At 52.8% G+C, this 25,099-nt stretch overlaps 1 protein-coding gene across 1 annotated transcript in view; it reads left to right on the top strand.

Moving 5' to 3' along the window:
* The window catches only part of VDR (vitamin D receptor), a 56,389-nt gene that overhangs the window by 7,040 nt on the left and 24,250 nt on the right, over nucleotides 1–25,099 (top strand). Inside the window, exons 4-5 of the mRNA XM_037135560.2 lie at nucleotides 13,452–13,533; nucleotides 16,127–16,274. Coding sequence (XP_036991455.2) covers nucleotides 13,452–13,533; nucleotides 16,127–16,274 — 230 coding nt within the window. The remainder of the gene's footprint in view (nucleotides 1–13,451; nucleotides 13,534–16,126; nucleotides 16,275–25,099) is intronic.

The following is a 25,099-nucleotide window of genomic DNA, read 5'->3' as shown; positions in this document are numbered from 1 at the left end:
TGTGAGCTTGCTAATCAAAGCACATGAGGCAGGGGACCGTGATGGGATTTACGTCTGTCCAGGACTTGATCATTTCAAGGCTCCTGGTGAGGTGAACTGAAGTTTAATAGTCTCCTCTGACTGATTGTTCAGAGTCTGGCCTTGTTCTTTGACCCTCTGACTTGTCCAATTTGAGAAGCAGGGAGTGGCTGAAGAACTGGGGGGAGAGAATGGAGGCGGTGCCATGTGGAAGGAGCCGAGTGCCTACAGAGAACCGGGGTGCTGGGTTTAAGAGGTGTTAGATATACCCAGCGTCCTGGCTGCCACATAAACAGACATCTGCCCACTCACGGAACAAAAGAATGTGGCTGGCTGGGCAGTTGCCTGGGCCACCCCAGCCCGCAGTCCTGTAATTACTCATCTAGTCTGTGCCTGTCAGCTCCAGAGGCAGGGGGGCGCCTCTGCCCGGGGCCTCCTCCTGGTCACCAGGCCCCTACTGGGCTCCGTGGCAGAGCCCCACCAACTCTTCAGCCATCCCCCCTCCCCCAACTCTGTCCCAGTGTCTCTCTTGACATCAACCTTTGACCCTCATGAAGCTTACATGTCATATAATAGCTGATGGTCATAATCAACCAATGATTCTTATAACTTACTACATTCCAGGTACTGTATTAACTGTTTTCATGCATTTTATGCCTCTCAATGATCTTATGAGATAGATGATATTATTTTCTCCATTTTAAAAAAGAGGCAACTGAGGTTCAAAAAAGTGGCTGAATTTCTTATACATTTTTAAATTTGTTGGCTCTGGCTAAATTTCCAGAGCCATCGAGCTCCTAAATCAGAACCAGAACTTAAGTTCAGGCCTTCCTAAGTCTTGAATGTATACCCCTTTTTCACCTGCTCACTGTCTTTCCTGCGCAGTGTCCAGTCGTCCAGTTCAGCCTCCCCCCCCTCCCGCGGGTGCCCCCCCGTGGGGGCTGGAAAAGAGGCAGTAGGTGGTGCCAGTGGAGGGTGAATGGGACAGTTCCAGGCTGGCCAGGATGATGCTGGAAAACACCTTCAGGGCAGAGTTCTTTGTTCCAAATGGCTCTCAATTTTTCGGCCTCTGCCAGGGGTGGGAAGTTACTTCTGTCCAGCCTATTTGGCAAGCACACCAACATCTTGGGTGCCATGACGTTAAGAAGTGGGGGATGGGTTGCCTCAGGTAAAATTCCATTATAATGAACCCCATCTGAGATCTGAACAGCTTTGTTGAAATGGAATTATGTTAACCTGTGTGCAGTAGAAGAAGTCAAGTATGCAGCCTGGGAATCTGGAGGTGAAATGCAGCTCATGGGCCCTGAGTGTCTCCTAGAAAAGCTCTGGAAAGGATTGTAGCCTAGAAGGAGAAGAACATCCCCAGTTTCTTCTTGAACACTAAGCTCCTGGATGGTTGGGGCAGGGCCTGGAGTGGGGAGCTTGTGCTTAACTCCGCCCCATGGGGCTGTGGCTGTCCAACCCACTCTGCTGTGAGCCCCTGAGAGCTGGTCCGAAGCCCATCTCAGGGGCGTCACCATTCAACACTATACCTAACCCATCGGAGAAACATGAAAGAGAGGTTTCATGAATGGAAATAGGTTTGTTGGTAGGCCAACTCCCCTGAGCAAGAAAGAAGATGTGAAAGGCAATTGCTTTGTGTAGCTATAACATCTTTAAAGAGCCGGGCTGCGACTCAGATAAATGCTTCCCAGTTATTGAACCACAGGCGTGTAATGACAAGCAGGTGCCTTGTGCCAGGTACTGTGCGGAGCAGTGACGTGCATTAGTCTAGGTCCTTGGTTCTGGTCACACCACTGGTAGGGAAGGAAGGCAGGGTTCACACCCAGGCAGCCTGTTCTCTTCGTCGTGTCTCTGACCACAGAGCTCCACTGCCACTGTGGGCTGGTTCAGGGGCTAATGAGTGAGGCTGGAGGGGTGCAGACTCTGGTGGGAGGGACTGGAGGGCACAGCCTGGCCTGCAGGGGCAGCTCTGTCTCAGGCCAGTGGGGTTGCCACCGGAACTACAGCCCAGTGTGGCCACATTATCTAATTTTTTAATAGGAAACTAGACATCCAGATTTTTTTTTTCAAAAATGCAATCTCTCTACTTTTTAAGTAGAGAGAGACAGTGACAACTAATTTAAAAATGTATAATTACCTGGCTGCTGTGGTTCAGTGGATTGAGTGCCAGCCTGTGAACCAAAGGGTGGCTGGTTCAATTCCCAGTCAGGGTGCATGGCTGGATTGCAGGCCAGGTCCCCATGGGGGCATTCGAGAGGCAGCCACACATTGATGTTTCTCTCCCTCGGTTTCTCACCTCCTTCCCCTCTCTAAAAACAAATAATAACAGCTTCCTAAAAATGTACAGTACTGGTGGTGATGGGGGCCAGGTGACACGCAGAACACGCGTGTAGTCAGGTGCAGCCTGCAGGCCCCCAGCGTGTCCTCTGGCAGCTTCTTCTTTAACAGGTGCCTGTCACATAGAATGGGACCAGGTTCTTGTTCGCGTAGGGTTTCTGCCCAAAGGCGTGGCCAGTCACTCGCACGGGCCCTGAGTGATGCCGAGGGGGCCTATTTTTTTTCTGTAGAGTTATCATGAAATCTTTCAGCCCAGTGAGATCCCACAATGAACGAATCCTCTCCTTCCTTCCCATCCTCTCTCCGTCCCTCCCTCCTTCTCTCCTCCCCCATTGTTTTCCCAGTCAGTTATTTTCTCATAGTTATTAGAAAGTTCTGAATTAAAAAAAAAATCAAAAGAAAATCAACAGGAAGAAAAGGATCTGTAGGCAAAAAGAAAAAAAAAAGTGGAATGTTTTGGAGGGCTCGGTGATGTGCACTTTGGGCCTGGCCGGCTGTGAGGACCTCACGCTGGCAGAGAGGATCGTGCTGTGTGGACTCGTTCAGAACGTTTTCTCACAGCCTCTGCTCTGCCTGATGCCGAACCTAGTTCTCCTCCTTCTCTGACGTACCTGGGGGGATAGTAGTAAACTCATAACTAACAGTTTTATGGAGTAACAATTTTTATGGCACACGTGAACGTCCCATCTTTGCTGGTGCAGCAGTCCTGTGAGACGGGCTCAGTGACGGAGCAGTGTTTTTGTCTTGTCCCCTTCATCTCATAAGGGAGCAGCAGGCGTGGAGGACTGACACCCAGTGCGCAGGGACCTGTGGGCTCCCACGGGCCTTCCCTCACCTGCTGCCCCACTCCTCCCTTGGGCTCCACTGGTGGAGGTCGGTGGGGCTGCTGGTAAGTTAAGTCCTGAGCCCCTGATTAAGGTCCCCGCTCCCCTGAGAAACCCTATCCAGGGGGAGCGTGGGAGCATGGGCATGGAAAGGCCCTGAATGGACGCTGGTGGCCAGCAGCCAGCCTTCTCCCATGCCTACCCTTACCGCCTGTCACCCTGATCTATTGTTCCCAAAGCTGGGCAGAAAATAGCTCACTAGGGAATTATTTTTGTCTCTGTTAAACTTCAATCCCAGGCTCCTCAAGAGCCTGGCTGCAGAGTGTTTTTCAGGTCAGGGGGAGTTCTGGGAAAAGTAAGGAGGGGGGTAAAGGGGAAGTGGTGGGTGGAAGGGCCGTGATGGGACACGGCCACTGGCCTCCTCCCTGCCCATCAGGCTGCCTGCCTGGCAGCAGCTCCAGCGGACAGAGTGGAGTCTGCCCAGCCAGCTGGAGCCGAGTTGCACTCACGGCTCCTTTCACTGAGCACAGGCTGTGAGCTGGCACATCATATCCCTTCTCCAGGGACGTTAGCCTTTGCTGGAAAGAGTGTTGAGTGAAGGGACAAGGAAATCTGTTGCCCCGTATGGAGGCCCAGGTGAACAGCAAGGGGGAGGGCAGGAGGCAGACAGCTGACTGCTGAGGGGAGAAAGAGGCTGTTCCTCTGGAGACTCTGGTTTAGTACCTCCTAAAGCAGCGCTGAATGCTGCTCTGTGTAGCAAATCTGTGCCATCTTTGCCCCTGGGCACCAAAGAAAAACAAGGAAGAGGAAGATGGCCAATGGATAAGGCCGGGGAGGGGGTTTGTAGTTTGGAGAGAGTTCATGGATTACCGCAAAAGCAGTTGTTTCATACCACATGCGGCCCTTGGGAAGAATCTTCCTGAGAGATTAGGGTGTTTGAAACAAAAGGGTTATCTTTTATCATAGCTCTGGGGGAAAGGCTGGGCTTCTATCACATCAGCTAGCAGTGAGTGTGGGCACCCTGACTCAGAGGACAGGCTGGCATGTGCCCACGCATGTAGGGGACTTCCCGTACGTGTCCAACATGCAAGTTGTTTGTGACCATCGTGTGTTTGTGGTCAATGCCCTTCCTCAAAGCAATTCCTGGAAACAAGGAAGTGACCTTGCTGACCAGGAGAGCGGAGTGGGCCCTGTGGATCGGATCAGTGGAGTCAGGCTTGGGATCGGTTGGCTGTGGGTGACTCAGGTCTCCCCATGCCCAGCAACCATATCTGGCCACCCTGGACAAACTGATGCGTTAAATTAGGATCAAACTGGTGATGTGTGGCTGAGCTGTTTACCAACTTTCACCTGCCCTTGTTGAACCTCTCGTTCTTTCTTTTAATTTTCTCTCACAAAACAGTTTTTCCTACTTAGCTGGGCTGAATTTTCCAGAAGCCTCTCCTCTACTTCTATCCAGCTCAATTACTCATGGTGCTCTTGCCAGGGTAAAGGATACCCCCAAAGGAGGACAGGAGCTGGTGGTTCTGGGTGTGCACCAGCTGGGAGCTTACCTGTTGCAGGAGAAGGTCGCTGCTTTGCTGACCTGGGGGCCCTTTCCAAATGAACCTATGGGAGATGGCCCATTTTAACTTTCTTTATAGCACTCAAGGCTGATTCAGGTTGGAATGGGGTCTGAGTGGAGTCTGAAAGTCTTGAGTTTCAAAATATTATTACAATAGTTAAAAACTCCTGGTATTCAAGACTCAGTGGGTTTACTAGAAGAACTCAGCAAAAGAAAGAATGGAATATACTTCCTATTGAAATGGTTGGTTGGTTGGTTTATTTCTTCCTGGTGCCCTTTCTCACTCTCCAGCCTTGCAGACAGCCACATACATTCTTTCCCTTTTGCTTCTTAGCCTTTGCACATGTACTACCTGCCCGGGACCACTATTACCCTTTTTACCATTGCCATGTTGGACTGTGATTCTTCACGTCTCAGTTGAGAAGTTGAGAAGTCACCTCCTCTTGTTGATGGTGTGTTTGTAGTCATTTTGATGTTCATAGTTTTGATCTCCTTTTTCTTAGATAAGTCCCTTTAACATTTCATATAATAAGGGCTTGGTGATGATGAACTCCTTTAACTTGACCTTATCTGAGAAGCACTTTATCTGTCCTTCCATTCTACATGAAAGCTTTGCTGTGTAGAGCAATCTTGGATGTAGGTCCTTGCCTTTCATGACTCACATACTTCTTTTCAACCCCTTCTTGCCTGCAAGGTTTTTTTTTTTTTTTTTTTTTTGAGAAATCACAAACTCACAACTATCAACAACTGAACCTAAAAAACAAAAATAAAAACTAAGCAAACAAGTAGAATGAGAACAGAATCACAGAAATGGAGATCACATGGAAGGTTATCAGGTTGGGGGGGGAGGGGGAAAATGGGGGAATAAGAAGCATAAATGGTAGGTATAAAATAGACAGGGGGAGGTTAACAATAGTATAGGATATGGAGAAGCCAAAGAACTTATATGTATGACCCATGGACATGAACTAAGAGGGGGAATGCTGGAGGGTGGGGGTGTGCAGGGTGGAGGGGAATAAGGGGGTAAAAAAAATTGGGATGACTGTAATAGCATAATCAATAAAATATACAAAAATAATATTTAAACAAAAAACAAAAAAAAGTCACCTCCTCTCAAGAACCTTCTCAATCTCGCCAGCACAAGGCCAGATGCTCTCCTACAGGCTCCTGGCACACCTGAGCTCACCTGTATTGTGGCGTGGGCTGTACTACATTGCAGTCCCTGTTGGTCCCCCCAGTGGACTGTACGCTTTCAGAGGGCAGGCAGTGTGTGTGTGTGTGTGTGTGGGGGGGTGGCTCGCCATTGTGTCTGTGACTTCTAGTACAGGGCTTGCTAGTCAAGTGTGCTTAAACCCAGGCTGGGGTCACCTCAAAGATAAGGCATGAGAGGCCCAAACCAGTGCCCACCACAGTGTGAGGCCAAGAAGAAGTGCTGTAGCCTCCCTGGCCAAGGTGGTCCCCAAGAGGAAATCTAGACAGAAGGGTGCTGGAACCCAACCCAACAAGCTCTGGAGAAGCTCTCAAGGGGGAAATCATTCTACTCAGGAAGTCCCCCCCTCACTAATAACCCAGAAGACAGAGCGGATCCTTGGGGTAAGTCAGTCCCTTATGGTATGGAAGCTGCTGGGTGGAGAGCTATCCTAGCCCTGCCCAGCTCAGAGGACCCAGGTTCCTCTGCTGATCCTGACACAGGCTTCAGGAGCTTTCCCACGCTAAGTGAATGGCCTCTCAAAGCCTCCAGGAGCTGGAGACAACCAGGTGTCCAGGCCCAGTGGGCCACAGCCAGCCTAGTGTCTAAGTTAGGGGCCACAGCAGCGCCACCCTGCTGCCAGCGCAGCTGCAGCCCTCCCTGCCACCTCCGGGTCCCAGCCCCTGCCATCCCATTGAGGCCTTGCCCAGTGGCCTGCCCTCTGCTGCCTGCAGTGATGGGTGGGAATGGGGTGTAGAGCTGCCACTGCCCTTTGACAGACGGGAGGACGTTACTGAATTGCTGAGCTTCAGGCCCCACTAGTGGGGGAAGAGATGTGGGACAGATGCAGGACAAGGTCTTGGGGACAGAAGACATAGGAGACAGGCAGCACTGGATGAGAGGGACAGGAAGGGCGATGAATACAGGAAAGGTTAGTCACACCAGTGACACCCCGGGAGCCGCAGGCCTGACCTCCCTCGTAGAGGAAAAGTCCAGATGCGTGACTCAGACTCTGCTTGTTGGAGAGACAGTAGGATGATCCATTTCTCCCCACCCCGAGCACCAGATTTTTGGAAGCCACAGTCAATGGGTGGGGTGGTCAGCTTCTCTTCCCAGTTCAGCAGAAATGTGGCTCTCTGCGCAATGTTCTTTGGGGTGGAGCATTTGGAACTGAGAGCAGCCTTCCCGCCTCTACAGCACCTTTCTGGGCCCTGCAAGTCTTCTCGTTTTTCAGACCCTAAACTCACCGCCTACTGTACTGACAACAGCCATAGTTCTAATAATGAGAGCTATGTCATATAAAACCCCATATGCCAGGAGCCGTGCTGAGTGCTACCCAGAGATCTTGGTCTCCACAATAGCCCTGTGACCTAGGTACTGTCATGTCTCGGGGATGGGTTTGGAGGGAAGCTGGACAGTGGCTGAGTAACCAAGGCATCAGCTTGCCATGTTGGTTGTGAGGTAAGCAAGGGATATGATGCCAAGGATCCTGAGGATCTCAGAGCTGGTGGGACCAGTGACTGGGCACAGATCTTCACACAGCACAGGAAGAGTCTGAGTGATCCAGAGATCACTCAGCCTGGGTAGAGCCCCCAGGAAGCTGGACTTGGGGATCACTTGGAAAAAAGAAGCAGCTTTCTCCTGCTGTTCTGAGGCCATTGAGGTTTTTGGGGGGCGGGGAGGGGATTTCATTTGGCCATTGCCTGCATAAGGAATAGCAGAGTTCAGGTCTCCCCAGAGGAGGGCTGGACCCACCCTCCCTGTGTTCTGGTGCTCTGCATTCGGACTGTGCACTTTCTATTCCTTGGTCTCCAAGTCACTGGACATAGAGCCTCCCTGTCTGATTAACTTCCGCCTGTAGCAGATACCCCAGCGAAGTACCCTCATCCTAGTATCCCAGGAAAGCAAGTATCCCAAGGGAGAGAGAGAGTCCCAGGCATACCCTACTTCCCTCTAAAAGATTCCCTGTCTCGAGTCCTCATCTATTTCTTCAGGTCTTGGAGGCCAGAGCAGAGAGCTGAACTGGTCGGGCAGGAACGAAGGTGACCCTCGTCTACCTCTGTGTTTCCCTGTATCGCTTGTAAGGAGGGAGTCCATGTTGGGTGGTCCTACTGCAGTCTACAGCAGGGCCTCCTCCTGCTCTGATGAGTGAAGTTTCCCCTCCTCCCGTGGCCTGTTTCTCTCCCACCCCACTCTGTCCCCCTGGAAGCCACTCAGGCTGGTGATGAGAGTTCTTGGGATATGGCCAGGGTGGATGTGGAGAATTACTATTCCTCATTGTCCGGCTTTGGACAAGTCACTTCCCCTCCCATGGCCTCAGCTTCTTCAGCTGTAAAACCAGAGATATTGAGCTGCAGCTTGTGAATGAATTGGTTTCCTGCGCTTCACTGGCCACTGTCGTTGCCCACACTTTCCAGTAGTGACGGAGCATGGCCTGCCTGTTACCTGGAGAGAAGTAATCAGCCCAGAAATCTTGTTGACAAAGCTGAGGGCAGTTTCCACTGGAAAAAAGCAGCTTGCAGGAATAACTGTTGTAGATAAGAAATGGAAATACATCAAAGTAAGCTATGTATCTCCTGCCCCATGGTCTGGGTCCTTGTGCATTCCTGCCTCTGTCTGCTGCTCAGCTCCAAGAAGCTGCCAGTGCTCCTGAGAAAGAGTCCTGGTGAATGGCCATTAGACGGGGAGTTTGTAGCCTAGTTTGTACGAGTGAGCTGTAACCCTTGGCACTGTGTGGGGTGTCCGTCGTGACCTTTATCACGTTCTCCAAGGTGGCGTCTATTCCCCAACCGCTTAAGTAAGAAGCACCTCCAGGACCAAACTCCTCTGTGAAACTTCTGGGTTATCACCCACTTCCTTTCCCCTCAGTCCGTCAGTCATCGAATAGCTCGGTGTACCTCATGCGTGTTCTGACAGCTGTGGTGCTGGTGCCGCCCCCCCGGGAGCAAGGGAGCCGGCGAGGGAGGAAGCGTGCAGGCGCAGCGGGGCTCACGCAGCTGCTCCCACTCCTCCAGAGTCCTCTGCTTGGGCCGAAAACTGTTCTCTCCGGGTGGAAGGTCATGGAGGCAGATGCTGTCCACATTCGGCCCTTACTTACAGCCTCGTGGGAGTCAGGATCATACCCTGCCAGCTTATGAGGTCAAAATCAAACCAAAAGCAGCCCAGGCTACCTTCCCCTGCTTCTCCCCTGTAACCTCACCCACATCATAAAAATTCTACATTTTTCTATTTTTTGTGACAATCTTCCAGCAGATAAGGAATGTGCCCCTTTTTCTAATTCACACAGTGGCACCCTGCGGACTCTCCCTTCAGCGAGGCCGTGGGACGGGCCCATCAGGCTCATCTTAGGCTCATTTTAGGTGGTTGCAAAGAGCTGGTCTAGAACCAGTGATTTAAGACAGATGGTGAAGAACTTTCTAAATGTAGAGCCATCCCAGGAGAGTGGACTGTCATGGGGGATATTCTCCACCAGGAAATACATTCGAGCGCAGGCTGGAAAACTAGCTAGAATATTATGGAGAGATTTGAGATGGTTAGACTGGGTAGTGTTAAGTTTCCTTCCAATTTTTAGATGTTCTGATATAACTGGTATCTGTTTGGTTTTACTTTGGACATTGTAGTCTGCAGAAAGTAATCTTCAACCATTATCACCCATACTTATAATCTGTTTATGGAGCCGTGACTGGTGAGGCTCAGTGGGCTGGGCATCATCCCACAGACAGAAAGGTCTCCAGTTCCACTCCCAGTCGGGGCACATGCCTGGGTTGTGGGCCAGGTCTCAGTTGGGGGCCCACAAGACGCAACCAATCCACATTTCTTTCACACGCTGATGATTCTCTCTCTCTCTTTCTTCTCACTTCCCCTCTCTGTAAAAAAAATACGTCCATGGGGAGACAATGGGGGCAAGAAATGGTTTGGATAAGTTCTGTTTATACAGAACATTTCCTCTCCCCTTGCCCTCTTTTTCTCTCTATTTTTCTTTGGCTTCTTCCTCTGCTGAGACTGTTCTGGAAAAAGAATGTGGATATATGTTAGGGCTCATGGAGAAGAAAGAGAGGGCATCACCCTGGCTGGCCACGGTATTGCTGTGCCGAAGTTACACTAGCATAAAGAGATGGCAAACAAAAAATAAGGGGGTCACACAGTGTGCGGTACCCTGCCGGCTAAGCCGAGAGGATGACGAAAGGAGAAATGGCAGCGACAGGGTGCGCGTGCACATGCGCAGTTGTAGTTGGCGTCCGCAAGCGCCGGTCTGCTCTGCAGAAAGCCCCACGTGAGGTTGACTCTGTGTGTATCAACTTTAGGAAGCAGAAGAATTGTCTCCCCTTCTTCTGGGAAAATCACTTAGCTTTCCATTTCTTTCTAGAAAGAGGGAGAGCTTTGAGTCAAGGTCAACTGTTGGAAGGCCCAGTGTTGATCACTCCTGTCCTACCCGCACTGAGCAAGGCCCCCTCTCCTGGGCTTCCATTTTCCGTGGGGCTCATTAGGGGCCACTCTGCTCATGCCCCTGCTGCTCCCTAGCATCTGAGGGTAAGTGGGCCTCACTTGCACTAACACATAGGTGGGGACTCACCTGGTTACTAAGGGGGTCAGGGAGAAAGCTCCGTGAGGGCATCTCACTTCCTGCATGGTCTTAAGGCCTCAGCATGATGGGAATTCTGGCCTTGGAGTCGCACACTGTGAGAGTTGGAAAAGCCCTAGGCAGTCAGAGCTGTTCTCCACCGTTTGTCCTCCCGGCGTCACAGCTACAGCACCCCCAGGGCTCTGGGGTGGGCCCAGGGAATGTGGTGGTTTACTGAGCCCAGCAGCACTTGGGTCCTTGTCTCGCCAGGGCTCTGCCCAGGACGCCCTGCAGCCGCCACTCCACGAGACTGTCTGGTGAGACTCTGCAGGGGATGCCCATTTACCAGAAACCACTGGAAGACGGGGTGCGTGATGCCTGGGCTGATAGGCAGACGTGTAGGAGAGGCAGTGGTTTTGGCTTGTGTAACTGGAAGGAAACCTGTTATCGCTTCATTTCTTGCTAAGACGAGGTCAGGCCTGGGGTCAGGTTCAGGCAGGGGTTTGATGTGGGGTACAGACCCCAGAGGAATGGAAGCCCGGGGCTTTCTGCAGGGCAGAGCTCTGCTTCTCGGTGGCTCTGTGCTGGGGCTTTGGGTATTTCTAAAACAGAGGCAGGACGAGGCTGCTCTGGGGACAGCCCCAGCAAAAGCAGTGGGTTGTCCTGTGTACTCAGAACATGAATTGGGGGTGGGGGTTATGACGTGGTGAAGGGGGCTGGTAGTAAATGGTGTTTTTCCACTTGTCCTTTTTTGCGTCCTATGTCTTTGCCCCACTTTCCATGCTGTAGGCTACAACTAAGATCATCTGACAGCGACCATCCAATAGTGCACAGTAGTGCATGGGGAGGGGAGGCCAGTGTGCGAAGTGGTATTTTCCCAGATAACAGGGCTTGGCTGGCAGAATGGGGGTCCTGGATGAGGCCGGTCATGCCCTGGTTTGGGAGCCTTGGGAGGACAAGATGCTTTTCCCTCAGGGCCTGGGGATTATTGTCTCCATTGCTCCCTGACTTGGGGGAAGTGAAAGGAGTCCCAGGACTTAGGGTTGGGCAGATGACAGGGGTCACCCAGGGGAAAGGCAGCAGAGCAGAGAGACGCAGGGCTCAGCTGCCTGGGTTCCAGTCCGAGCTCCAGAGACAATTAACTTCTCTGTGCCTTAGTTTCCCACCCCTAAAACAGGGGTAATGACAGTTACCCACCTGCAAGGTCATTGAGAGGCTTAAGTGAGAGAGTGTACGTGAAGAACTCGCAGCAAGGCCGGGCGCAGACGGTACCTGATGGTTATCATCGGGGTGGGAGGAGTCGGCAGGAGGCAAGGGACGCACTTGGGCACAGCAACTGGCCTGTCCTCGTTTAACCCCTGGCACCGCCACTTGCCTCGCCGTGGAAGCCTCGGCAAGTCACTCAAAGTGCCCTGGACTCTGGTGTTGCCATCTGTGAAAGGGGGTGCTGCTCAGCTTGCAGGAAATTAGGAGGCTTATGTGAGGTCACGTGTGTGAGCTTAACAGGCTGGCACCCAGTAGGGACCCCACAGACTTCATTTTTTTAACTCAAGGGTGGTGGTCTACCTGGATCTCATGTCTGACTTCTGAAAATCTTAGAGGTGGAGGACAGGAAAGCAGTGGTCCTTCCTGTTCCCACTTGGCTCTCACCTCAGCCTCTGGGAGCCAGCAAGGAGTCTAGAAGGTTGATAAGGCCAACGGTAGAATCCAGAAGGGTGTGGTCAGCTGGGGCCTTGGGCAGTAGAAGTAGAAGGAGCAAAGAAGAACTTAGCTTGGGGGTAGGTGACAACATACCTGTCCCTAGCAGGTATGCCTCCTCCCACCCAAGGTCCTTGGGAGTGGGCCCGCCCAGCTCAGGTTACCTCAGCTGGATCCACTGGCATTTTCCTTGGATGTTCCATGGGTGCTGGCTGTGCTCAGGAGGGTGGTAAGTGGGCTCAGTGGGCTGGCAGTCCCAGAGCTGGGCGCAGGTCTTAGACCGGGGCTAGTCGGGCCACCGGAAAGCAGAGAAACCAAAGCTGGGGCTCCTGACCTTCCCCATCTGGGGTTTGACTTAAAGTCCTCTGCCAGGTTGCAGGGTCAGGTGCCTGCAGATCTCTGTGTCTCCCCAGCCAGCTCCTGTTGGCATCAGGGAAGGGAGGACGTGTGTGTGTGTGTGTCTGTGTGTGTGCGCGTGCACGTGTGCGTGAGCGTGGGTGGTTAAGCCGGGCCGGTGTGGGTGGAAGTGGGGAGGGTGAAATTCTCCAGCCCCACTGTGGTGGCCTATCATGCTACTCAAACCCAGACTCCGGGCAGCAGAGTCACCTTCAGCCCTCACCGAGGCTGGGGGTGTTGAGAGTGTCTGGGGAAGAGCTAAAAGTGGCAGAAAACATCCTGTTTGAAAGTGCATAGCTGTATTTAACCCTCGCAGCACTGTTCCGCCTACGCCGGGTCACCATGCACAGGGGTTCCCGGACGTCTGTCTTTGAAGCCGTCTAGGCCCTGGGCCAAATCCCAGCACACACCGTTCCCAGCTCCCCTGGGCTCCTCTGTCTCCTTCCTGCCCTCAGCAGCGGGCTGGGCCACCCAGTGGCTCTGCTTCTCTGAGCACCCCTCAGATCTGGGGTGGGGGCTGTGGCGGCAGGAGTGACCCTCGGGAAGAAGCCTTCCTCCCTCCTGACACGCTGGCCGTGAAAGGAGAGCCTCCAGCAAGGGGGCTGTGGCCGCTGCCCCTTGCTACTCCCTGCCTCCCGGGAGGGCCTTTCCTGGCTGCTGCCCGGTGCACACCCCGACACCCCCACACCCCTGCCAACTACACGCACCCTCGACAAGTCACTTCTGTCAAGTTTCGGTCCCTGATCTGGGAACTAACGTCCCTGGAAAGATCCTCTGTCGCCCACTCGTTGGGCTCCTTAGAGGACTGGCTGTGAGGTTAGGCTCACCTGCGGATAAAATGTTTCTCTTTTTTCTCTTCAGAGTCCTTTTGATCAGCAGTGTCTGCTCGACCTCACAGAAGGGCGCCCCTGGGCTCGGCTTTCCTGCACGCCTGCTCCTTCAGGTGGGTGTTTCCTCGTCAGGCACAGCCTCCCTGGCTTTCCATTTCCCAGCAGCAGCAGCAGCAGCAGGGCTGGGCCGTGGGAAGCTGGTGGGCAGGGGAAGGAAGAGGACACCACCCTGGGCTTTGCACATGCAGGGTGGTCCTGGGTCAGCGGAATTAGGAACAGCCCACTGCTGGGCCCCAGAGTGCTGTGGGAGTGGCAGCGAGGGCTCCGGGGGGCTCCGGGGGGCTCTGCCGGCTCAGGGGCGGGGGAGCTCACCTGGAAATGGTCCGCTTCGCAGTAAGCCTCTGGCCACCTGAACCAGCCCTCTCTCCTGCCTAACCCAGGGACGGGCCCACGCCGCCAGCCAGGAGCCTCCCGGATCACAAGGCACTGCCTCTCCCTCTTGTGCCCTAAGGAGCCCCTGCGATGCTGAACATTTCGGACACAGATTGGACTGATGTTCCCCCACCCCCACATTCGGTTTCTCTTTTTCCAGCAGATGTTTGGGCTCCCAGATGGTGCAGACTCTGTGGCAACGTCACGATAACAGGGAGTTGCGGCATCTCAGCTGACCCGGGGTTAAGCCACAGGCATCCTAGACAGTTTCTCCTATTGCCTCACAGTGCTACGGGGCCCTCTGGGGTCCCCGCCCACACGTCAGAGGAGTGCGATGCTCTGGAGGCCCAGGGAGTCAGCCCAGACTCGGGCGGGTCCCAGGGGAACTGCTGATACACCCTCAGCCACTTGGTCTTTCATTGTTAATGGTTTTCACTTTGTGAAATGTTTCATATACACACACAGGCATATGAAACATAAAATCGTGTTTTCATAATAAGATACCATATACCTACCACTCAAAAAAAAGTAGAGCGTGGCTACTGCATAGCGCCTCTGCATGCCCTTTCCCAGCTCAGCCCCTCAGAGGTTTCTGTAAATCACCGCACTGTTCCTTTTCTGACGTCCCTCTCTCTGTATACATACAGTATAGTTTAACAAGTGTCGGTCTAGCTGTGATAGGGGAGGGCAGCAGAGTCACTGTTATGACGTTAACGTTCCCAGGAGAAGAAGAGTTAAGGAGAAAGTCAGGGGAACTATGACGTCGTCTGTGCTACGTCCCCTCTACCCCTTTGGGAATGACAGCGTCGTGTCCTCGTCTGTCCCACTTCCTTCCTGTGGCTTGAAGCTCTTTGAGGAATTTTTTTAAATTTAAGTATTTGTTTTGTGCATTTTATAATCACGGTTGCTAGAGTTGGGCTCCTCTGGACCTCATTTGTAAAGAGAGTGATAATGGCCCTTCTCTCACTGGGCGATACGGGGATGGAATGAAATGCGGCTCCCATGGGCTCTGCCGTGCCAAACCCTGGCTCAGGGATCAGGTGCCTAGTCTGGGAAGGCAAGTCAGAGCCTCCCAGGCTCCTCCGGCCCCCGACTCCCCAGTCTCTCTCTTTCACCCCCATGGGAGGACGTGGTACCTTGGCCGGTGCTTAAACTCCCATGAGGTGCTTATCCTCCCACCACTGGCCTCCTCTGTTGTTTTTCTTCTGGCCCAAAGGACCCTGCTGTTGGGAGGCCCAGGGGCCACTTAAACCTGATATGACCCTGGCGAGGACTCCGATGAAACTGGGAGGCAGCAAGGTCTGCAACCACCTTAGGGAGGTCTGAGGTATCTCGGAAGCAGCCCTGAGCACAATGGCATTCAAGGTCAGGGGCAGCAGGTGAAGCCGAAGCCCAATTTGTTTAATGGAAACGTTGAGTTGGCTGCTTTCTGGGCAGGATTTCTCGGAGCTATTATATTTTGTTCCCTCTGTCTCTTTCCCCTTTCCTCAAGTGTGAAATCCATCTCTAGATGATAATGCTCATTTATAAAAGCCATCTCTGAAAACAAAATCAGTTAATTGTACATGACACGTATTGCTCAGAAGGACATTCAAAGCAATGTGTTGTGTTTACTCTGGAGAGAAAGAAGGAGGGGAAAGATTTGATTGCCTCGGTGCGGCACAGCAGGGCCACAGGCCCGTAGGCCCTGAGCCAGATGGCTGCGAGGAGCTGGCACGGGCACGGCGAGGGCTCCAGTTTGGGCCTGTAAGTCCTTCATTCCCTCGAGAACAGAGGGACTGAGGGGTTCTCTCTGCACTGAGGTCTCGGGCTCTTGGTGGTCCGCCTTTTTCTCTTGGAGGGGCCCTGGGCAGCATAGACTATGACCTGCTGCTGACGCCAGTGGCACGTGTGTGTTCCCTGCACCCCTTAAAGTAAAACTCATTGTTCAGAAGAGGACTGTAGCCCAGAGGTGCCCCGCTAGTACGCAGCAGAGGCAGCCCTGGGAGCCAGGCGGTCTGAGTCCAGGCCACGCCATGAGCAGCGTCACCAGTGCCCCCACGGACCCACTCCAGACCGGGGGGAGGGAGCCCCGCTTCTGCTCAGCAGGGGACGCAGGGGTATGGAGAGTCACGTCGTGAGGGCACCAGAGAAACCCTGCCCGGGCCTGGGCCCTGGGGAGCTGCCGGCTTCATCGAGCTCCCTGGAGATGGGGGGAAAGAGATGCAAAGGATGCCCGCTGGCCCTGGCACTGACTCTGGCACTGGCCGCGTGGCCTGCCTGCTGTTCTTGCAGGGATGGAGGCTACGGCGGCCAGCACTTCCCTGCCTGACCCTGGTGACTTTGACCGGAATGTGCCTCGAATCTGTGGGGTGTGCGGAGACCGAGCCACGGGCTTTCACTTCAACGCCATGACCTGCGAAGGCTGCAAAGGCTTCTTCAGGTGAGTCCTCCCCAAGGGCAAGAAGGAGGAGAGGACCCAAGCTTCCTGTAAAGGGAACCTCTGCATTTCCCATGTCTCCTTGCTCACCGTGCCCATGGAGAATGCCAGTCCCCGCAGGGGCATCTTCTTCCACCCCCTCCTCACTGCGTCTGCGTCCTCTGACCCCTCAGACAGTGCTTTCTCGAGGTCACGAGGTAGGTCCCCACCTCTCCGCTGCACCTTGACCCGCACCTTCTGTACTAACCAACCTGTCTATTCTTCCAAAGTGGTGTTCCTCCCCAGGGGACATGAGCAGCTCCCTAATCCGAGAGACAGCTGTGTCCTTGAGGAAGCCCAAGAACTTTACCTCAGAACTTGCCCTTCCATCCAAATCAAACTGTTTTTTAGAAGGAGGACAACTGCACCCCTGGTTGGACCTCTGTGCTCGGTCCGTGCCCCCGTCCTCCGTCACCGGCGCCTTGCCGGTTGCGGGTGGGAAAGCCAACCCCAGCGGGCACAGGCAGTGTCAGGAGTGTGCCAGCATGCTGTCTGGTCAGCGCCGGTTTCTCTGCCAGCAGTCCCCTCTCTTTCTCCGTCAGCCAGCATTGCCATTGCAGACAGTACGGGGACAGTCCTGGAATGGCAGAATTAAGGAGGTTCCCATGCAAAGCCTGGAAGGGAGGATGGGAAAGTGACCAATTACAGTATGGGACTGGGAGCCGCGAGGAATTGGCATTGGGCGTGTATCGGAGGGAGAAAAACCAGGAAGAAGGCATCCAGAAAAGAGCTGTACATTAGTCTCGACTGTAAGCACAGGGAAGGACGGGGCGGTAGCCACCAGGAGTGGAAAGAGCAAACCGAGGCCGGGACAAGGACAGGGAGGTCGGCCTGGCTCCCTGAACTGAAGTGCTCTTCGCTTTGAGGACGGAGTGAATCAGAGGCCTCAGGGCCTCTCCGGGGCCCCCTCTGGCTCAAGGGGCTCCCGGGCTCACCCGCCCTCTCCCCCGGGAATCAGCAGACCCGGAGTTTCGTTGCCTTGAGCAATCGCTGGGCAGCGGGGTTTCTGTGGGTGCTAATTGCCTGTTTGGCCTGGCACGGGTGTCCCTCTTGGCTTCCCGGCAGCCTGCTCACCAGCTCGGGGAACCAGACCAGCAGCATCGCTGGCTCTGGGTCTGTTGCCACGTCTCTTGTTCCTCTGGCCCGGAGCCTGCACTTCCTACAGGGTGAGCCTTTCAGAGCCCAGGCCGTGTGTTCCAGGTTCCCCGTGGACCCTTTCCTTCGAGGGCCTGGGAATGGGGGCCTTGCATATGAGGGGTAATGGAGGAGTCTGGGAGCACATGTCAGGGCCTGTTTTCTCCCGGGAAACCGCTTAGAAAAGTGTGGGCTCTGCAGGCGGCCATGCTGCTAATCAGTTGTATGTCCTTGCTCACATCTCTTGACCGCTCTGTGTTTGTTACCTCAACCAACCACATGGCAGGTTAATGTCTAGTCCCTCTACTATATAGTCAACCTGAGGATTAACAAGGTTGTATATAAAAGTGCTTTGAAAAGCATAAAGTACAATATAAGTATATTATTTTTTTATTTTTATTAATTTATTTTTAGAGAGAGGGGAAGGGAGGGAGAAAGAGTGAGACAAAAATTGATGTGTAAGAGAAACATTGATGTGTGGCTGCCTCTCACATGCTCCCCAGTTGGGGACCTGGCCCACAACCCAGGCATGTCCCCTGACTGGGAATCGAACTAGCGACCTTTCGGTTTGCAGGCCTGTGCTCAATCCACTGAGTCACACCAGCCAGGGCAAGTACACTATTTTTGAGTATGAGGGGTCAACACTGATGTTCTTAGTAGAAGCCTTCCCTGTTTATTATAAAATAAACAGAAGTTTCTCTAGCCACCCACCCTCCTTCTGCATTTTCTTTCCCACCTTCCCTCCTCAGACTTTAATGAGCATCTATGGTCCAGACATTGGGCTAGGAGCTGGCATATGAAGACCTGTGGGTCACTGCTCACCCGTCTGCAACCCAAAGGTCTCCAGCTGCTCTTGGGGCTGTCTGATTAATCTATGGACCCTGCCCCTGAATCCCCTCTGTTCCCAGGCCACCTCCTGCTGGGTTCAGCTCAGGAAGATGGGGCCCTTAGGTGGTTGCTGGTTGGATTCTGACAAGTTGGAGGTCAGTTTCTCCCTAGAATCCCGAATCTCTCTATGCCTGTGCCTGCTGCCCTCAGACACACAGGCAGGCTCTGAATCCCCGGGACAAGGCTGTGTTAGGTGTCTGGGTGGAGGGAAGACAGGTTCTTTCATGCCCAGAGCCAAGTACAGGAGATGGCAAAATGGACAGGGGTGGCACTTTGCACAGCCACGTCACCACAGATCAATGGTGTGGTTGTGTTGCCCATCGACACATTACGCTACCATAACCCACCCTTAGCCCTTTCCTCTGAGACCCCTTAGAGTCTGTTGCTGGCTAATGGCCAAAACCCCTGCCTGCAGGTCCCAGCATTCTGGGCGGTGCGCTGTTTCCTCTTGCTGTCCCTGACTTGGTGACTGAGCCCAGCTGCACTCCCCAAAGGGCCTACATCTCTGTCATGGTTTGGTTTGAATTTTGTTTGATAACCACACACACACAGGGCAATCTTCATTATTTGTGGCTTCTGTATTTGCCAGTTTGCCCACCTGCTAAAATTTACTTGTAATCCCTAAATCGATACTTACAGCAGTTTTGTGGTCATTTGTGGGCATGTGCGAAGCAGTGAAAACCAGTCTCCCCGCGCAAACATGCCCAACTTTCCGTTTCAGCTCCGTGCTGTAAACAGGGTGTCCTTTCTGCTGTCTCCTCAGTCACAAGTTTTTTACGTTTTTGTACTTTTTGCTGGGGATGTCATTGTTTCAGATGGCCCCCAGGTATGGTGTGAAGTGCCGTTCCTAAGTGCAAGAAAGCCGTAGTGATGTGCTTCACAGGGAAAATATGTGTGTAAGACAAGCTTGGTTCAAACATGAGTTCAATGTCAACAAATCAACTATATATATATATATGTATATATATGTATACATATATCAAAAAAGGTGCATTTAAACAAAATACACATATAAAACAAGGTCGTGTGTTGGTTGATTGATAAAGATACTGTGATTAGAGGCCCCCAGGAACCCGACCCTGTGTTTCTTCTGGGAACAGTGGGTCCAGTGTTCACTGACTCAGTGTCGGGGTTGACGTTGTAGAATCCACCTCCCATGCGTAACAGAATGGACTGTATTCACATAAGTTATCTTTTTCTCTTTCCCTCTCCCCCTACATCTCTTTCTTTGCTTCATTCAAACTCTATTTGGTATTCTTTCATTTTAGTCTAGTTCAGACAGTGGCCCGAGAAGCCCCTTGGCAGGTCTATCTGTGAATCCTGACCCCAGTGTCGGGGGTGGATGCCATCCCGGTGCCAAGCACTGCAACCTTGGGACGCAAGGATTTGTGCAACCAAGTCCTTTCTCTCAAGGAGCTCCCTCAACGCTTTCAAGACGGCACCCAAGGAAAGAGCATCACTTTCGTGTTGGGTCACTGGCTATTTTCCAAGCCCTGGGGACCAGTAATGCTGTTTGGCCATTTCGTGCCTCATTGACTTCTAAGACAGTCAAACTAAAGTGCGCTAGGAGCTGGTCGCAGTCATTCCAAGCAGGTCCAAAACCCATAATCGAAGCTCCTGGGGGAAATGCAGAGTTAGCTTCCCGTGAGCCTCTGATCAATTTCCATCAAGCCGTCAATATATAACCTTGTTTTGTGTGTGTTTGCTGTTTAAAGACACCTTATTTAACGTATGGTGTTGATTTACATAGTATCAACTCGTGTCTGAACAAAGCTTCTCTAGCAATGTATTTTCCCTGTGAGGCACATCACAGCTTCCTCACACTTGGGGACACCTCAGTCATCCGGCAGGCCCGAGATTCACCATCAAAGCAAAGCGTGATTATGAAGGCTGGACAGTTCTATTGCCATGTGGTCAGGAATTGGAGACAGTCGTGAGCCAGTCCTCCTGCAAGCTAATTCATGCTGCTCCTCTGGAGTCCGTGGGCATCTTCAGAGAAAGATGGCACTTCCAGTGCAGGGGCAGGCTCATAGGCGGCTGTATGTTAGCAACCAGAGCATGCGTAAGGGCCAGAGAGGGGAGGCATGTAGGTCTATTAGTAGAAAGTACATTATGTAGTGGATGATCTATGGCTATGGATAAATCTCTGGTCACGAATGGCTTTGTTCAAGCTCTAATATGAAGGAAAAGGTATAAGAGACAGAGAAGAAAATCAGAGGGTCCCCTTGATGAAGAGAATGAAGGTTATGGTGAAGTTTAAGAGGTGGTCCTGGAAGGCAAGACTGAGAAACAGACCACTGTTTGTCTGTCCGTCTTGTGTTCCCCCTCCCTGTCGACGTCTCCTTAGGCTGCACCCTGTGGAGCTGCGGGCTGCAAAGCGCCAAGCTAACGAAGGCCGTGTGGAGAAATGCCTTCTCTACCACCAGCCCCGCAGTTCTCAGGGGCCTTGTTAGTTATGGGTCTTGTGCAGTTCAAGGGGCAGAGGCTGGTGAGGATCCAGGAACACAAGGAATGTTCTGGCTTTCAGGAAGCTTGCCCAGCTGATAGTCGTACAAACCGTGATATGGAGGGAAGCAGAGAAATGGGGCAGATGTCCACTGACTTAAAACTCCAAGGGCTAAGTAAATAAAGAGAGCGGCAGGGAGGACCGGCCACACAGACCAGTCCATGGGCACAAGTGAATGAGTCACCAAGAAGTCAGTGCTGCTGGAGAGAACTTTGTCCGGGTCAGTGAGGCGCTGGCCTCCCCACGACAGCCGCTCAAGGGCGTGAGTGGAAGGGAAAGAGGAAGGTTCCCTTGGGATGGGCTAAGGGTCATGTCGGAAGCTTGCGCAGAGAGGGCCAGACTATTTGGGGAGGGAAGATCACTGGAGTTGTCCAGAACCATAGCTGGGTGGATACGATGAAGACCCCACCTTTCTTTTCGGCCAGCTTTCCATTTCCTTGGGAACTCAGCACTCATCCACAGGCACGCGTCCCCTTTGTGCTGTGGCAGTGCAGGGCCAGTGGGGAGGACGGCACACGTCACCCCACACTTCCAAGCCACGAGTCTCAGGTATGCCTATATCCTGGTGGCTTTTTAGTCTGGACAAGTCCCTTCGACAACCTCTTCTTCACCCTCGTGGGTGGATGGGGGCACATTTTTGATTGCTGCGCTCTAGCATTAGCTGTGTGACATGAGGCAAGGTGTGTCATGGTGCTTTTTCTTATCACCTGGAAAACAGGAGTGACACCTGTTCTGGGATGGAGTCGAGAGTCTGAGAGACACTGTGCGAGGGACTGGCACAAAAAGCTCTCCGTAAACTGCAGTTACTATTACTGTCCCTTTTTAATGTCTTCGTTTCTAAGAATAGATAGCCCTTTCCTCCCCTCCATCGTGGACCCTGGAACATCCGTGACTGTGATGTGTCAGCAGGGGTCTCTGAGAGAAGGTCCCTGAGCAGAAGTTAAAAATCAGGTGTGAAGAAGGAAGGGCTGGGCCGGGGGCTCTGAGTGACCTTCACTGCAGTCAGAGGCTGGGCGGGAACCAGCTTGTGCTCAGAGAAACTGGACAGTGGTCGCTGTAACCCACACAAGGGCTACGGGTCCAGACATCAGGAGCGACGACATGCCTTGAGCCCCCAGTCCCCGCAGAGCCCTGCACGAGGCCCCACTTCCTTTACAACAGAATCCGTACCACAACCCACTCTGAAGGGTTGCTTTCCTTTTACAGATGTGGAAACTGAGGCACGGGGAGGTTAAGTAACTAGCCCAAGGTTGTGTATTAGGATTTAAACCCAAACAGATCAATCTATTGAAGCCTGTATTTCCTTTTAAATTGTTACATACTTATAGTGGGTGATAGATTTTTTGTGTGTAAATAACTCATACGTATGGTTTTTTTAAAAAAGATGCAAGCCATTCACGAGGACATATAAATGAAAAGTAAGGCTCCTTCTTATATCCTGTTGACACCACCCCAAGAGCCGTCACTGTCACCAGTCATTGTGTGCGCTTTCACACTCTTCACATAAAAGGCTGGGCGGCGGTTGGGGGATGTGTGTATTATACTGGTCTTGCTCCTGTCTAGGAAAGGATGCTTCTCCGAGCTTGTTCCCATTGCTGCGAGTTCCCCCTACATCCTGTTTGCAGCCACCTCCTCTGTCTGGCTGTGCTCTGTGCGGTGAACCAGGCCGCTGCCGGTGGGTGTTAGGCTCTGCCCGCTGCTCCTGCCACGGTGCTGCAGCACCCACCCTGTGCCTGCATCCTTGGGCCCATGGGCTGGACTCCTGGAAATGGATTTACTGTGCTAATGACCCTGTGCATTTTACGAATTGGTAGATGTTGCCAAATTTCTCTGCAAAAAAAGGAGGCCTGTGCTCTTTACCACATTGTTGACTAATACCTTCCTTTATCATTGCTTTTTTAACTCACCTGCTGAGAACCGATTGATGCCGCCACACACAAATGGCCCGTGTAGGTTCCACTGAGACCACAGGGGTCTGTCATGTGAGGAGCTCTATCCCTCAGGGTCCTGTATCCAGACCACACTCTGAGGTTTCTGCGACACTCAGGCATCAGCGGAGACAAAGCCCAGAGCCAGTACTTGGCCCCAGGCTTGGGTTTTCCAGGGTGTGTCACCTCCTGGCGAAGGACCCTGCTGTCCCAGGCCTGAGATTCTTTTGGCCCCGGGCACTTTCTGTTTTTGCGAACTGCTTGTCTCTCCTGTTTGGATGAACTGGCCTCCTGGCACTAGATGTGGTCAATGTCCTCTCTCACCCCTGACTTTCTAGAAACTGCCTCTATATTTAGCCTTGTTGCACTGTCCCTACCCCCTTCCTGGAGCAGAGGTATAATTGCCAACCATCCAGAGGATGACAGGGTCCAGGCTCAGGGCAGCGGAGGCAATAGGCTCCTATGGAAACCCGAGGCTCTGGGTTCTCAGAACCCAACCAGCTCACAGGCAATTAGCATTGGGAAGAAGGCAGGGCAGGGTGTGGCTCGTCAGGACAAAGCACAGAGCCGGAGCTGGCCAGTCTGGCCGCCCTGACTCCTCTGGGGCAGAGGCTAGATGACAGCCACGTGTGTGGAGGTGCTCTGAGAAGGCAGGAGAAGGAGGAGGAGGTCGGCCATGGAGCCCGTGGAGTCTGTGTCTCGGCGAACAGCCATGCTGGGACGGACATGCCTGAGAGGCAGCTCTGGGGTCTGGGCGCCAGAAAGGACCCGGGTCTGCCCGTTGGAGCTGGCGAGGGCGCTCTCCATCCCCCAGACGCTGAGCCACACTCCAGAGCCTGGTGATGTTCTGTGTGATGTGTGAACTCTGTCTTCCCATCTAGAATTCCAGGGCCTTTCCTCTGTAGCTGTATTTAGCTTGGGAAGAGCTACTTACTATAAAATCTTTACTTTAAAATTATTTTAAGAAGATTTTATTTATTTATTTTTAGAAAGAGGGGAAGGGAAGGAGAAAGAGAGGGAGAGAAACATCAATGTGTGGTTGGCTCTCACATGTCCCCAACTGGGGACTCACCCTGCAACCCGGACATGTGTCCTGACTGGGAACTGAACCAGCAACTTTTTGGTTTGCAGAGTGGCACTCAGTCCACTGAGCCACCCAGCTAGGGCTGTATTTTTTTAAATAATAATAATTTAAGAGCTTCATAAGCTTATTGGCTGCATTTTGCATTGCCCAAATAATGTGGAGACCTACTGCAAGGGTGGTGGGCTTTTGGGAGAAGGTGTGGCAGAGGGTGAAAAGCACAGGTGGCATTTCTGCCACAGGTCTGGGCCCTACTGTGCCTGGCCAGAGATGGTTAACAGTTTCCTTCCTCCCTCCCTCAATTTTTCCCTACCTTCTCTCTTCAACTCCCTTCTCCTCCTCTTCCTTCCTCATCTCTCCTTTCTCCTCCTTTTTTCCTGATACTCCTAAGCTTCATGCTACCATAAAGCTGGAAGCAAGAACACTGCTTTCTTCACACAGCCAGGGCTGGGGAGAGGCTTTGGCTCACGTGTCTGGAGGTGCCCTGTGTGTGATCCCTGGGGGCCCACGGCCTTGGAGAATGAGCGGGAAGAGCCCTGAGCCAGGCAGCACAGTGGGTGGGAGGACAGAGCAGCCCCTCAGCTCCCAGGGAACATGCCTAGTTGTAAAAAATAAAAAGAGAGAGAAAGAGATGAGAGTTTGCTCTGAGTTAGAAACTTCTGGTCTTTGAGTAGGTTTTGAAAATTATGGGCCTTCTGGGCCTGAACATTTTATGGTAACAGGTAGAGCTTCGAAAACCACAAAGTGGAAAGGAGTCGAGTGGGGAACAATCTCAGGTCCTGGAGTGGACGGCTGTGCCCTGCGGTGATGGCAGTGATAAATTTGGGGGACTCCTAGTCGTGCCCGAAGTACTTTCCCACTTTCCCATCATTCTGGAAAGCTGCAGCGGAGGTATGGAAGCTCAAGGCGCCAGGCTGCTTGTTTCCATAAAGGTGGGAGAAACCTGGGATACGGTCCCTGCTGGGTAGTCGCGGCAGGGGCAAGGCACAGCCTTCGGTGGACTGGCTCGGGGCTAGCCACCCCCAATAGCCTCGGCTACTTCACCTCCCTGTGTAGCCTGGTCTGCTGGTTGGTCCCTTGCGAAATGAGGGTTGTGACAGGAGGGGACAGGGGCCAAGGTCCAAAAACCAACAGCAGCCACTTCCTGGACCACTGGGCTGTCCTTCACCTTGAACCATGCTCAAGGGCCAGCTGCCTGGAGCTGTTTGCCTGTGGGCTCAGCTTCAGTGAGTCACTGAGATTCTGGGATAAA

Source organism: Artibeus jamaicensis, unplaced genomic scaffold (genome assembly GCF_021234435.1).
Source record: "Artibeus jamaicensis isolate MK-2021 breed Jamaican fruit bat unplaced genomic scaffold, CSHL_Jam_final contig_233, whole genome shotgun sequence".
NCBI classification, from domain to species: Eukaryota; Metazoa; Chordata; class Mammalia; order Chiroptera; family Phyllostomidae; genus Artibeus; species Artibeus jamaicensis.
Note: the sequence above shows the minus strand (reverse complement) of the source record. Positions and strands in the feature narration are given on the sequence as shown.